The sequence below is a fragment of the Chrysochloris asiatica genome, unplaced genomic scaffold (assembly GCF_000296735.1).
Source record: "Chrysochloris asiatica unplaced genomic scaffold, ChrAsi1.0 scaffold00033, whole genome shotgun sequence".
Lineage (NCBI taxonomy): Eukaryota > Metazoa > Chordata > Mammalia > Afrosoricida > Chrysochloridae > Chrysochloris > Chrysochloris asiatica.
In genome coordinates this window covers 1,500,952-1,514,294 of record NW_006408551.1, presented here as the reverse complement: position 1 = coordinate 1,514,294, position 13,343 = coordinate 1,500,952, and the positions used below count along the sequence as shown (strand labels likewise).

The window sequence follows — 13,343 nt, the reverse complement described above, 5'->3', positions numbered from 1 at the left end:
GAAGAAGTCCAAGGTGCACTGAAGTCATTGGCAAAGAAAAAGAACAGGAGTCTGGGAATTGATGGAAGACAAATTGAAAAATTTCAACAAACTGATGCAGAACTGGAAGCACTCACTCATCTATGCCAAGAAATTTAGAAGACAGTTACCTGGTCAGCTAATTGGAAGAGATCTGTATTTGTGCCCATTCCCAAAAGAGGTGATCAAACTTGAATGTGAAAATCTTCTGAAGATATCATTAATATTATATGTAAGTAAAATTTTGCTAAAGATAATTCAAAAGTGGCTGCAACAGTACATTGACAGGGAACTGCCAGAGGTTCACATAGGATTCAGATGAGGACATGGAACGAGGGCTGTCATTGCTGATGTCAGATGGATCTTGGTTGAAAGCAGAGAATACCAGAAAGATGTTTACCTGTGTTTTATTGACTATGAGAAGGCTTTTGACTGTGCTGCTCGTGACACGCTATGGACTACATTGTGGAGTGTGAATATTCCAGAACACTTAATTGTGCTCACGAGGAACTTTTACATAGGCAAAGAGGCAGTCATTTGAACAGAACAAGGGAACACTGAATGGTTTAAAATCCGGAAAGGTATTTGCCAGGGTTATATTCTTCAACTATACTTATTCAATCTGTATGCTGAGCAAATAATTCGAGAAACTGGATTATATGATGAAGAATGTGGCATCAGGATTGGAGGTAGACTCATTAACAACCTGTGATAGGCAGGTGATACACCCTTGCTTGCTGTAAGTGAAGAGGACTTAAAATACTTATTGATGAAGATCAAAACCCACAGCCTTTGGTATGGGTTGTACCTCGGTGTGAAGAAAACAACAATCCTCACCAAGAACCAATAAATAACATTATCATAAATGGAGGAAAAATTGAAGTTGTCAGTGACTTCATTTTGCTAGGATCAACCATCAACACTCTTGGAAGCAGCAGTCAAGAAATTAAAGGACGTATTGCATTAGGCAAATCTGCTCCATTAGATCTTTGATGTGTTCAAGAACAAAGATGTCAGTTTGAGAACTAAAGTGCACCTGACCCAAGCCATGGTATTTTCAATGCCTCATATGTATGTGGAAGTTTGACAGTGAATAAGAAAGACAGTGAATAAGAAAGTGAATAATAAGAAGAATTAATGCATTTGAGTTGTGGTGTTATAACAGAATATTAAATATACAGATGCAAGAACACCCACACTTGTAGATGATACCCACTTGACCTGGCTTCAATGACTGGATGAACAGAACTGAACTCGAAGAAGAAAGAAGAGGAAAAAAGCGTCATCTGATACAATTTGATAAACTTGTTTGGACTGTTAGAAGAACAAACAAGTCTGTGTTGGAAGAAGTACAACCCGAATGCTCCTTGGAAGCCAGGATGGCGAGACTTCGTCACTCATACCTTGGACATATTGTCAGGAGGGACTGGTCTCTGGAGAAAGATATTATGCTGGTTAAAGTGGAGGGTCAGCGAAAAAGAGGAAGACCTCCAGTGAGATGGATTGGCACAGTGACAGCAGCAATGGGTTCAAGTTGAACAGTGATTGTGAGGATGGTGCTGAACTGAGCAGTCTGGTTTTGTTGTGCACAAGGCTGCTCTGCATTGGAATGGCCTCAATGGCACCTAACAACAACAGCAAGCCATCCAGCCAATAATTTCCTCTCTCCTCCCCTCAAATGGATTTACTGGGCAAATTAATACATGTTCTGTGCTTCTTCCCTTTTAGGATGACACTGGCAGTGAGTGTGGTGCATTAGGGCCTGGTTGTGAGAGGATGAATGCCAGTTATTGTAGGGTGGACAATCGAATCAAGAGGTGGAAGAGATTGTTTTCATGGTCTCAGGAATGGAAGGAGCTGGTCCAGCTCTGTCACCATCTGTCTGGGAGAGAGTCCTTTTGTACCTAGTTTCTTCCCAGGGCCTTCAGCTTTCCCACTTCCTGAGAGGCTGCCATGAGGCAAAATGAAGTATACTGGTTTCCTAGGACAGAGCACCACATGCTGGCTGGTTTCTAAGAACAGAAATTTATTGTTTCAGTTTTGAGGGCTGGAAGCCTGAAGTCGAGGTGTTGCTGTGTTGATTCTTTCTGAAGGGTCTGAGGGAAAGTCTACTCAGAGCTGCTTTCCTCACTTCTGGTGACAGCCTATGATCCCTGGCATTCATTGACCTGTAGATGAATGCTTTTGTCTTAACATGACTGACTGTCTGCCCTCTCTGTATCTATCTCTGTATCGCTTCTCTTTTATAAAGACACCAGTAATAATGAATCGGAGTCCTGGTGTAGCGCTGGACTGCAAGGTCATTTGAATTGCAAGATTGGTGGTTCAAACTCACTGGCCACTCCTTGGAAACCCTATACAGGGTCGCTATGAGTCCGAAACAACTCGATGGCACTTAGCAACAACAACACAAATAATGAATTAGGACCCACCCTACTTCAGTATGATCTCATGTCATACTGATGACATCTTTAAAGACTCGATTCCCAAAGAAGGTCATCTTTTTACAGGTACCAGAAGTTAGGTCTTCAGCATACCTTTTTGGGGACACAATTCAATTCACTAAGAAGCCTCTGGAGTGTGTGAACTTCTCTAATTGCTGTTCACTATCACGTGGACAGTCCTGCCTACCCCATATGACTGACTTTCTTTTGAAGGCCTCTATTTCTAGTAAGAAATTTAAAATGGATTCTTTTACCTGAAATTAAGGCAGATTGTTCTTAGACAGATTGCCTTTTGAATTGCTAAAAGTAGTGAAATAAAAGATGTCCCAGATAGTTCAAACACTCTCAAGCATTCTTTTGCAAGTGGATTGTGGCAAGTATGATGAATATGATATAACTTTGAGGCAAATCAGGTGGGGATTACACCAAATGGAAGTTGATCAGGTTGGCAGGAACAGAGCACCCCTCCACCCCTGGTGAGTTTAAGCTTAGTGCAGGAGTGTACCTTTGCTGAGTATGGATCTGGGTTCTACTGTCTCCTCAATCATTACTAAGTTTGCTAGCTTTGTGTCCTGAGGCAGTTTGCCCGAGCTCTTTGACTTTCCTCATTTGAAATATGTAGATGATAATAATATGCACAAGTTTTTGGGTGGTGCAAACATGAGTTAGCATGTTCAGCTCAGCTGCTAGTGACAAGGTTGGAGACTTGAGTTTACCCAGTGTTTCCTTGGAGGAGAGGCCTGGTGATCTACTGCTGAAAAATCAACCCCTGAAAATCCTATGTAGCATGGTTCTACTCTGACACACACAGGGTCACCATAGGTTGGAATTGATTATATGTCAAATGGTTAATAATATGCACCTTATAAAACTGGTGAAGCTGAAATGAAATAAGTACCTGGCCCATAGTAGTTGCTCAGTAAGTGGGACCATCAGTAGATCCTAGAAACATCAATTAGGGACGCTGTTTTATTTGCTGTTGTAAAGGAAGAAGACCCCTACCCCTCATCCTTTCATTTCAAGCCAAATAACTCAGATTTTGGAGTAGATCACTATTTTGGATTATCCAGGTAGACTACAGGGTTAATCTGGGAAGATGTCCTGGAGGAGGAAGGTTTGAGGCCAGGTAAGGAAAATGGAAGAACCGTGAGTGAGAAGCAGCAGAAATGGGAGTCCACAGGGTAGGAGCTTGAAGACTCCAGACTGACTCTGTTTGGGCAGTGCCAGCCCTGGGACAGGCCTAGTGGCATGGGGTCAGGTGGCTTAGAGCTTTGTTTTTCCTTGTCCCCAGGACTGTGCTCGGGGCACAGCTAATTGTATATTGTTCAGCTGCCCGCTCTACAGCTTTGACCGCGCGGCTGTGTTGCACGTTTGGGGCCGCCTATGGAACAGCACTTTCCTGGAGGTGAGGGCTCTGCTGGGACCCCAGGTTGGGCTTCCTCTTCAACAATTGCTCCTCTGGAACTCAGATTCTCTTCCACCTCCTCTCAGTCCAAATGCAGTGCATCCTTAGCCCAGTGAGGCAGAAACACTCTCTATATTGGATGCTATTCCACTTGCAATTTCAGAGACTGGATGGAAGGGAGGGCCCATGGGGACATTTAGGAGGACGGTCGTATTCCTTGCTCCCTTAGGAGTATTCAGCTGTAAAATCCCTGGAAGTGATTGTCCGAGCCAACATTACAGTGAAGTCCTCCATCAAGAACTTGCTGCTCAGAGATGCCTCCACAGTGGTGAGCTGCAGAACTGGGGGAGTGGGGGCTCTTCTCTCTTTTGCTCTCTGCTCCACTAATGCCTGCTCCCTAGATTCCAGTGATGGTGTATTTGGACCCAGTGGCTGTGGTGGCAGAAGGAGTCCCCTGGTGGGTCATCCTCTTAGCTGTCCTGGCTGGGCTATTGGTCCTGGCTCTGCTGGTGCTGCTGATGTGGAAGGTGAGGCCTGGGGATGGGGGTCAGTGGGGACTGAGTTTCCCTGTCAGGCAGGTAGCTTTGCATATTGGGGTTCTTTCACCCACCCACTTATTCAACAAATATGCATTGAGTACTTACCCTGGTTTGTACCAGGAACTCTGTCTAGCCCTGGAAGTTTCAAAGATAAACCAGATACAGGTCTTATCCTCAAAGACTTTACAGTCTAGTGGGGGAGGTGAACTTTGTAGTCAAGGACAAGACAGAAGCTGCTAAGAGTTGAGAAAGTATAGTGTGAGTTCAGAAGCTGGAAAGATTGAGAGGAACTTAGAGGAAGATGGAATAGAAGAATTGGGATGTGTGGAGAGAGAGTTGATGGGGTCTGAGCTTTCCAGAAGAACCATGGAAGGCAAAGTCACAGAGGCAGGGAAATGTAGTCTGATTTAACTAGATTGTGGCAGGTAGGCTGGAAAAGAAATTGAGGCCACTAAAGCCAATAAACGTGGAGAACAGCCTCCAGAGAAATGCCTCTAGGCCTGAACTTGGAGCCACCAGATTCTGGGTTCTACATGGGACCAGTTTTAAAAACACAGAGTTGTACATAGACTCACACTCGGGTCTAGGGCACAACATTAAAGATTACACATGGACGCGTCAGTACAGAGATTCACATACATCACCAGGATTCCTATTCAGAACCACTGTGCCACCTCTAGGGTTCTGTGTGGGGCCATGCAAGTTCTTGGGGTCTGATAGGAACTCCCTACTCCCTCTAACAACACTTACCCCTCCTTGGGACCATTCACAGGCCAAGAGCACAAGTTGGCAAATGTGAATTATCAGTGGTCCAGGCCTCTGGAGTAGCACCCAAACTGTTGGGAACCTGGCCAGTTTAGGGGAGATTGATGCCTTCACGAAACTGGCCATGGGATCTCTGCTCCCTGCTTCCATCTTTCTTCAGTCTTTCCATCCTCTGCCTCTTTTGTCCTTACTTTCCCCTCGACATCCCAGTGTGGTTTCTTCCACTGTAGCAGCCAGAGCTCATCTTTTCTCACCAACTATCACTGGGCTCATCTGGCTGTGCAGCCTTCAGCTATGGAAGTTGTGGGTCCAGGGACTGTGGGGTAACTGTTGTGTGTATGCACATGTGTTGTTGTGCAAATATATGTGTGTAAATATGTATGTGTGGAAGTTTAAGTAGAGCTTCCTAGAGTTTCCAGCATCCAGGAGGTCGTGAGTGTGCAAGGCAAAGAAATGAGATTGCATGAAGATGGTGTGAGTACCAGGAAATAGGGTGGAATAAGGAGGGAGGTTATAAGGGTGAGTATGCACAGCCTTGGGCATGCACAAGGGGTTGAATGGACTCATGAAGTGTGAGCATGTGGGAGTGTAGGGAGGTACTATGCATGTCTTTTCTATGGGCATGAGTGTACAGAGACAATTGTGTAAGGAGATACCATGCAGGAGTCTGAGCATGTAGGAGTTTTGGCAGTCCTGAATATGAGTGTTCCAGGGTCACATTTCTGCCGTGGTTGTAAGGATCAGCATGTTGATGACTTAGAGAGGCACTTGATTACCATGTTTGAGTAAGCCCTGCCCTAGAAGGGATGCTGTGTAATATATATGTGTACAGGGTGTGTATGTGTGTGAGACTATAGAGCAGTCATCCTAGAGGATGCAGGGGTCTAGGAAGCTATTTTCTTCAGATCTTGTTTGTGTTCTGTGGGAGGCTATCGGGTCTCTTAAAAGCTTGGGTGGGTGGAGTCTGAGATTCTGATGTTCTACCTTCAACTCCGTCTTTCAGAGGCCGAGGGAGATGTCCTTGGTCCTGTACCCCGGATCCCCCCTCTTGGTCCCCGAATGTGAATGAGAGCCAAGAATACAGCACTGATGATGGAGGCTTACTAGATACTGTCTAACTTATCTGTTTTCTGCTGGAGTTGGTTCTTTCTGTGCTAGGGATGATGAGGGCAGGGAGCTGTGTTGTGCTGGGCATCTGTTCCAGGGGCTGCAACCCTCTTGACTCTAAATGTCCTTACAGATGGGATTCTTCAAGCGGGCACGGTATCCTGAGGCCACAGTGCCCCAGTACCATGCGGTAAAGATCCCACGAGAAGACCGGCAGCAGTTCAAGGAGGAGAAGACGGGCACCATCTTGAGGAACAACTGGAACAGCCCCCGGCCAGAGAGCTCGGATGCACACCCCATCCTGGCTGCAGATGGGCACCCTGACCTAGGCCCTGATGGGCATCCTGTGTCAGCCACTGCCTAGCTTCCTTTGTTCCAGTCTGGCCCATGGGTCCCTCCACCTCTTCCCTAGCGATGGCTCCTAGGGAATGAAGAGAGTGGGTTGCTAGTATTGTATCAGGATTTGGCAGGATCTGCTTCCTCAGGGCCAAAGACCTCCCCTCACCCCTACTAGGATGATCCCAACACTTCCCCCTGGAATGCTGTGTTGAGGGGGTAAATCAGGGATGGGGCTATGGGGTAGGGTGAAAAGGGCAGGGATGTCCTGACTCAAAGGTAATGAGATAGGATCCTAACCCCTCCCCTCTCCTATTCACTCTGTATAATAAGACCCCAAGCACCTGTTTCCCCAAAGTGCCTTAGTTTAGAGGGCCAGGGAGGAGGCTGCATCACTGACTCAGGGGCTCCTCCCTCCCGACTTCCCCATCTCCCCTGACCTTAGTTTGCTGCATCAGTCTAATGGGTTTTATCTATTTATTAAAAAACTTGTGAGGACAAAAACATTTGGCTTCTTTGCTGAACCCTGCTTCTCCATCCCAGGGTGTATAGCAAATCCCTGATTCTCTTCAGTACCCCCAAAAGTCAGACATGGGTGCTAGTGGGGAGGACGGGTCACGTGGCCTGGCAAGGACACACATACCATGACTTTTGGGACTAATTTTTAGAGGCAGATGGGTGTGATGGCAGAAGGTGGGGAGGGGGATTTTACCACGGGAAGAAGGGAAAGGAAATGGAGCTGGCCTGGAGGTCGGTGTGCACAAGTTGGGAGACTCAGTCTAGAGATCGGTGGTTAAGAGTATGACAGGATACAGTTGTTTTTTCTTTCTCTCTCTAATCTGGTTAGGAGTAGAGCTTTTTCACTGTAGAAGGAAGGACTGAAATGAGAGATTCCCACTGGCAGAGTGGGGAGAGAAAAGAATGAAGGTGGTCATCTTGTGAATGGTTTCCCTCCGCCTCGATCCTCTCAATAAAAAAACAGATTTGGCCAATGGGTCAGAGTATTCTGACTGGGGTCAGGAGAGTGAATGAGTGACCACCTTGGGGACGAGGGGAAGAGTTATTTCACAGCCTTTCCTATGATGCTGGGACCAACAGGTAACCACTTGATAGGAGGGGGTTGTCGCTCCATTTGGATTTCAGAGAACTGGGTGCCCTCCAGATCCTTCCAGGTTTCTCTGGTGAGGCAGCAGCCACCCGCAATGTGTTGCCAGGTGGGCTCTAAAACTTGCTGCCACATGAAGGCCCAGCTTCCACATGGCTCAGCCACATGTTCCCAGAAAAAGAAGAGTCCTCCCTGAGAGAGAGGAGAGAGTTAGTGTTACCTAGCTGCTCCTTTGCCCTCCGTTCTCCCACCTCACCACCCCCCCACTCACCAAGCATGTTCAAATCTCTTGGTGAAGTAGAAGTTGTAGGCCTGAGAGTTTATGGAGCAAAATGTCTTGCTGCTGACTTTTTCTGCACTCTGGCACCTACCCTCCCACCCAAAGTCCTTGTGGACAATATCACCTGACTGAGTGGCGATGATGCGTGAGAGCTCTTTAAGAACAATGTAGCTTAGGGCAGACAAGTGGGGAGAGCGGATATCTCCATATAAAGAGATGCACAACCCATTCTTGGTCTCAAGACTCAGATGCATACATCCAACTGCTTTCTGGACAGCTCTGTAAACATACAGTGCTAATCCCAGGGAATATCCGAGGGAAGCCTGGGACCCACCTGCCATCTGGTCTTCCTTAAGCTTTTCTAAAACTCCATGATAGGCTCTCCCCATCCACCCCCAGGCTCTGAATTTAGCAGCTGAAGACTTCCAAGTCCTATCTCCAGAAGACAGACTTTCTTGAGTTTCAACTGCCTATTTGGTAGGGAGTTAGTGAAAGACCCTTGATAGGATGGATTGGTACAGTGGCTGCAACAATTGAACAATTGTGAGGACTGGGCAGTGCCTTGATGACACCTAACAACAATAGTAACAACAACTGTCTATTTAACTTCTGTTTAGATGTTTCAGTGGCTGTATCTGAGTGGTGCAAATAATTAACCACTACTACTAACAAAAAGGGGCTCTGGTAGCGTAGTGGTTACGAATCGGGCTGCGAACCTTAAGGTCAGCGGTTCGAAACTACCAGCTGCTCCGCGGGAGAAAGATGAGGCTTTCTACTCCCGTAAAGATTTACACCCTCGGAAACCCTGTACAGGGTCGCTATGGGTCGGAACCGACTCAATGGCACATAACAACAACAACAACTACTAACAAAAAGGTTTGTATTTCAAACCTATCTAGAGCTACTGTGATAACTTGATGGCAACTTTTTTTTGTGTCTCAGAAACCTTATAAGTCTAAAATAGGTTTCTCCCCCACCTTCCTCATCTCAGCAAATAGCACCTTCACGCAATGCCTCCCTCAAGTTGTTTACGCACATACTTGGAAACCACCCTAAACGCATTTCTCTCCATGTTGCTGTCGAGTCAGTTCTAACTCACAGCAACCCTGTATAGGGTTTCTGAGGAGTGGCTGGTGGCTTTGAACCACGGACCTTGTGGTGAGCAGTCCAATGCCTATCTTACAGTACCACACCCAGTTCAAAATATTTTGTGTTCTACTTCCCAATATATCTACATTTATTGTTGTTAAGTGCTGTTGAGTCATTTCCAACCCATAGCTACTCTGAATTTCCTAGGAGCAGCTGGTGAGCTTGAACTGCCAACTTTGTAATTCAAACCGACTTTGCAGTCCAGTGCATTAACCCACAGCCCCAAACCAGGATGAACACTCTTGTTTCCGCCTACTTCCTTATACCCCTCTAGTCCCTCAGATTTCAATTTAGCCGTCATTTTCTTCAGGAGATTTCCCTGACCCCTTACCTCTGCCTCTCCCTGCCTTAAGGAATGCTTCTGCAAATTTTTATAGCATTGGTCACATTTCCTATTCACCAGCAGATGGCGGTGGAGGGGAGTATCTAAGGTGCTACAATGTCCAATTCCCCATCCCTGCGGAGGGACCCTGGGTGTCACAAGTCGTTTGCAAACTGGCTGCTAAACTAAAGGTTGGTGACTTAAGCCTACCTGTGAGCTCCAAGGAAGAAAGGCCTTACAAACTGCGTCTGTAAACATTATGCCAAAGAAAACCCTATGGGGCAATTCTATTCTGCAACACATATGGCACCTTGAGCTAGAATCAATTCAACAGCATTGGGGTTGGTTTTGGTTTAGTTGGGTGCTCTGAGGAGTTCCTAGAGGGTGCAAACAGTTAGCAGGTTTGCTGCTAACCTAAGGTTGGTGGTTGGAGTTCACGCGGAGGCACCTCAAAGGAAAAGCCACTGAAAACCCTACATAGCACAGTGCTCCTCTGACCCATGGGGTTACTATGGTAACTGGTTTTAGGGTGCCCTGAACACTGGGATGGCTGATGCTGTCTTTGCCCTATGGACCCAAACCCTTCCGATCTGCTTACCGGCCTCAGCACTCTCTGGACTTCCCGCAGGACCTTCTTTGGGCTCTGCACAGAGCATAGCACCAGAGTGCAAACCACCACATCCATGGAGCCGTCTGCCAGTTGTCCCATGTCCTCTCCAGCAGCTACCACAAACTGCTCGTATGTGAGGTGCTTATTTTCAGCCATGTTCTTTGTCAGGAACTTCTCAAAGTTGGGATTTGGGTCCAGGCAGGTTATCCTGCAGCCTGGTGGATAGAACTGGAAGTTGGCCCCAGTGCCACAGCCTATCTCCAGCAGGTCCACTGTCCCAGAGGCAAGCTCCTTGATCTGACCAAAAAGCTCCCGCTTCTTGCTCTCCATTATACGGTTCCTCCTGACAGTCAGCATGGTCATCAAGTAGGGGAAGTAGATTTTGCACAGGGGCTGCCAGAGACCCAGTAATGCCAACAAGTGCAGGGGCAGGGTCAGGAGAAGCACCAGTAGCTGCAGGAGTCGGACCAGGAAATCCATGGCAGACCAGCTCTGAGTAGTGCTTCTGTGGGCCTTTCCTTTCCACGCAGCCTTTGCTGACTCCCCACCTCTGTCACAATGTGATAGGACTTTGCTCCTTGACTCTTGCTTGGTGATTTCCTCCTCTTCAGGAAGGAGTGGGTCTGGAATTTCTTCAGAGGATGCAGTCTTTATGGTCCTACAAGCTCCTCAACTGGTTTTATGTAGGTGAAGGTGCAGGTAGGGCCAATGTGTCCTGAGTTCTGGGGCACGCTGCCCAGCTGAAGAAGGTGGGGTTCCCTGAAGAGGGAGGTGGGAAGGAAGAAAGGGGATATGTCTTAGATCACAGCCTCATGTTAGCCAAAGGCTGGATACAGAGCCAACCCATTCTGTCTCCAGGTCCTGCTCAGGTTATGCAAACTGGAAACTCTGGTTGGATTTTCCTGGCACAGCCCCAGGACTTTGTAAACTGTAAATGCCTTCATCCAGATGGACGCCAAACACTGAGCATTCTGATTCATCAGAAGAAGGAGGGATGTTACTGGTCAAAAGACAGGCATTTTCTCAACCGATGGTGTTTATTATGAAATCCAAGGCCTCATGGCTCAGAAACAGAAGAAAAGAAAGAGAAAGAAAAAGAAAAGACAAGAGTTCAGGTGAAGAGTCAGGAGACATGGATTCTGCTATGAACTTGTGTTCCTTTGGGCAAGTCTTTTTACCTTGTGGGCCTCAATGTCTCATCTGTAAAATGGGTTATGAGGCGCGCTTGGAGGTTTTCTCTTGCTCTCCTATTAGTAATCTAAGGAGAGTGAGGTAAACTGCATGCAGCTGGTGACCCTAGGTGTCCTCACAGCTCCCAGGGTACCTGAGTCCTGGCCCAGGACAGTACTTCTGAGGCTTCAGGACCAGGCCATTCACGGCCACTGAATCTGGGTGGTTTCAAAGGTCAGTCATAGGGACCTTAGCAGAAATTCCCCAGGTGGTTATTAAGTGGTGGCTCCTTTATTGGCTTAAGCCTCCCACAGAATCTTGGGGATAGTCCCCCACAGATATTCCTGAAAAGTGCACACTAACTGGAAAGTGATTAGAGGAAACTTTATCTAGAGAAAAGAAAACCAGCAAACCAGCTTATACAACATGTAAATAACAACAATCTGAGGTCTCAGGAGAGGCATTTCCCAGAGCCACCGATGGCCTCTGGGGAAGGAGGACTGAGTTTGAACTCAGAGTTTGTGGGAAGGAGTCTGACAAAGTCCACTCCCTTTGTTTTGTTGGCCAGAGGTGCTGCTGATAGGTCTGGCCCTGCCAGTTGAGGCTGAAGAGAAAAGATCTGGAGAGACCTTCTGAGTCCAACAGGGTCAAACTACTTCAGGAAAGTGTCTTCTCCTACACAGAGCTGCCAAACCAGTGTGGGCCCTGCCATTCTGCCAGGGAGAGAGGTTTTTGTGATCCCCACAAGTTAGATAGACATCTTTTCTGGGCTTTGTGTCTACTGTGGACTATAAGAGAACTATGCTTATCTCTACCATAAGGGTGAGTGTTCCTGTTCTCTTTGATTGGTATACAGTGGTGTGGTGGTGGTGGTGGTGGTGTGCCATGGAGTCAGTTCCGACCCATAGAGACCCTGTACAGGGTTTCCGAGGCTGTAAATCTTAACAGGAGCAGAACGCCTCATCTTTCTCCTGCGGAACAGCTGCTAGTTTCGAACTGTTGACCTTGAGGTTAGCAACTCAATCGTAACCATTACACTACCAGAACTCTTTATAGGATTGCGGTTTTGATTTGCATTTTCCTGATTGGCTTGGATATTCTCTTTAGTGAAGACACTGTGTAAGGTTATTTTGCCCATTTTTTATTGGGTTGTGTGTCTTTTTTTTTTTGCTGCTGCTGCTGCCGCTGCTGGTTGTCAGAGTCAGTCCTGACTCACGGTGACTCCATGTGTGCAGAGTAGAGCAGCTCCACAAGGTTTCCAGTCTGTCATCTTTCAGAAGCAGATCACTGGGCCGGCCTTTGGAGGCACCTCTGGCTGGGTTCAAATGACCAACCTTTAGGCCAGTCGTTAAATGCTTAGCCATTTGTGCCAAATTTGTATATTCTAGAAAGGGATTCATTGTCAGAGCTAGGATTTCAGATGATTTTTCCTACTTTTTGCTCCTTTAATGTGTTTTAAAAATGAACTTCTGATAATTTTAATACAGTCCAAGTTATCTTACCAAACATTAAGTTTTGCCAGTTTGAAAGATACAAAATGGTACATATTATACCTTTTTGCACTTTCCTATTATGAATGATGTTTAATATCTTTTTATGTGATTTGTTGTTAAGTGACGTCAAGTGGGTTCCAACTGATACCCAACCTGTATAGGGTTTCCAAGGAGTGGCTGGTGATCTTGAACAGCTGACCTGCGGTTCAAACTGACATTGCAGTCTAGCGAATTAATCCACAGCACCACACCAAGACTCCTTTTATATGATTTGTTGTTGTTGTTAGGTGCCATCAAGTCAGCACCGACCCATAGCGACCTTATGCACAGCAGAATGAAACGCTGTGAGATCCTGGGCCAACCTTACTACTGTTGCTACGCTTGAGCCCATCCATGCTGCCACTTGGCCAATCCATCTCTTTGGGGGGAGGGAGGTCTTCCTCTTTTTCTCTGACCCTCCACTTTACCAAACATGATATCCTTCTCCAGCAACTGGTCCCTCCTAACAATATGTCCAAAGTATGAGAGATGAAGTTTGGCCATATTGACCTCTAAGGAGCACTCTGGCTGCACTTCTAAAATGGATCTATTGGTTCTTTT

At 46.7% G+C, this 13,343-nt stretch overlaps 2 protein-coding genes across 3 annotated transcripts in view; one reads left to right on the top strand and one right to left on the bottom strand.

Moving 5' to 3' along the window:
* The window catches only part of ITGA7 (integrin, alpha 7), a 61,052-nt gene extending 53,934 nt beyond the window's left edge, over positions 1-7,118 (top strand). For both annotated transcript variants that reach the window (XM_006859392.1, XM_006859391.1), the window contains exons 22-25: positions 3,754-3,867; positions 4,097-4,195; positions 4,269-4,394; positions 6,412-7,118. In XM_006859392.1, the coding sequence (XP_006859454.1) occupies positions 3,754-3,867; positions 4,097-4,195; positions 4,269-4,394; positions 6,412-6,642 (570 nt within the window). In that variant the 3' untranslated portion in view covers positions 6,643-7,118. The remainder of the gene's footprint in view (positions 1-3,753; positions 3,868-4,096; positions 4,196-4,268; positions 4,395-6,411) is intronic.
* An 81-nt stretch (positions 7,119-7,199) lies between these two features.
* On the bottom strand, positions 7,200-10,560 carry METTL7B (methyltransferase like 7B). Its single transcript, XM_006859585.1, is given in 3 exon segments — positions 7,200-7,212; positions 7,655-7,911; positions 10,069-10,560. Coding segments are annotated over 3 exon segments (762 nt in total).
* Between the last annotated feature and the right edge of the window lie 2,783 nt (positions 10,561-13,343).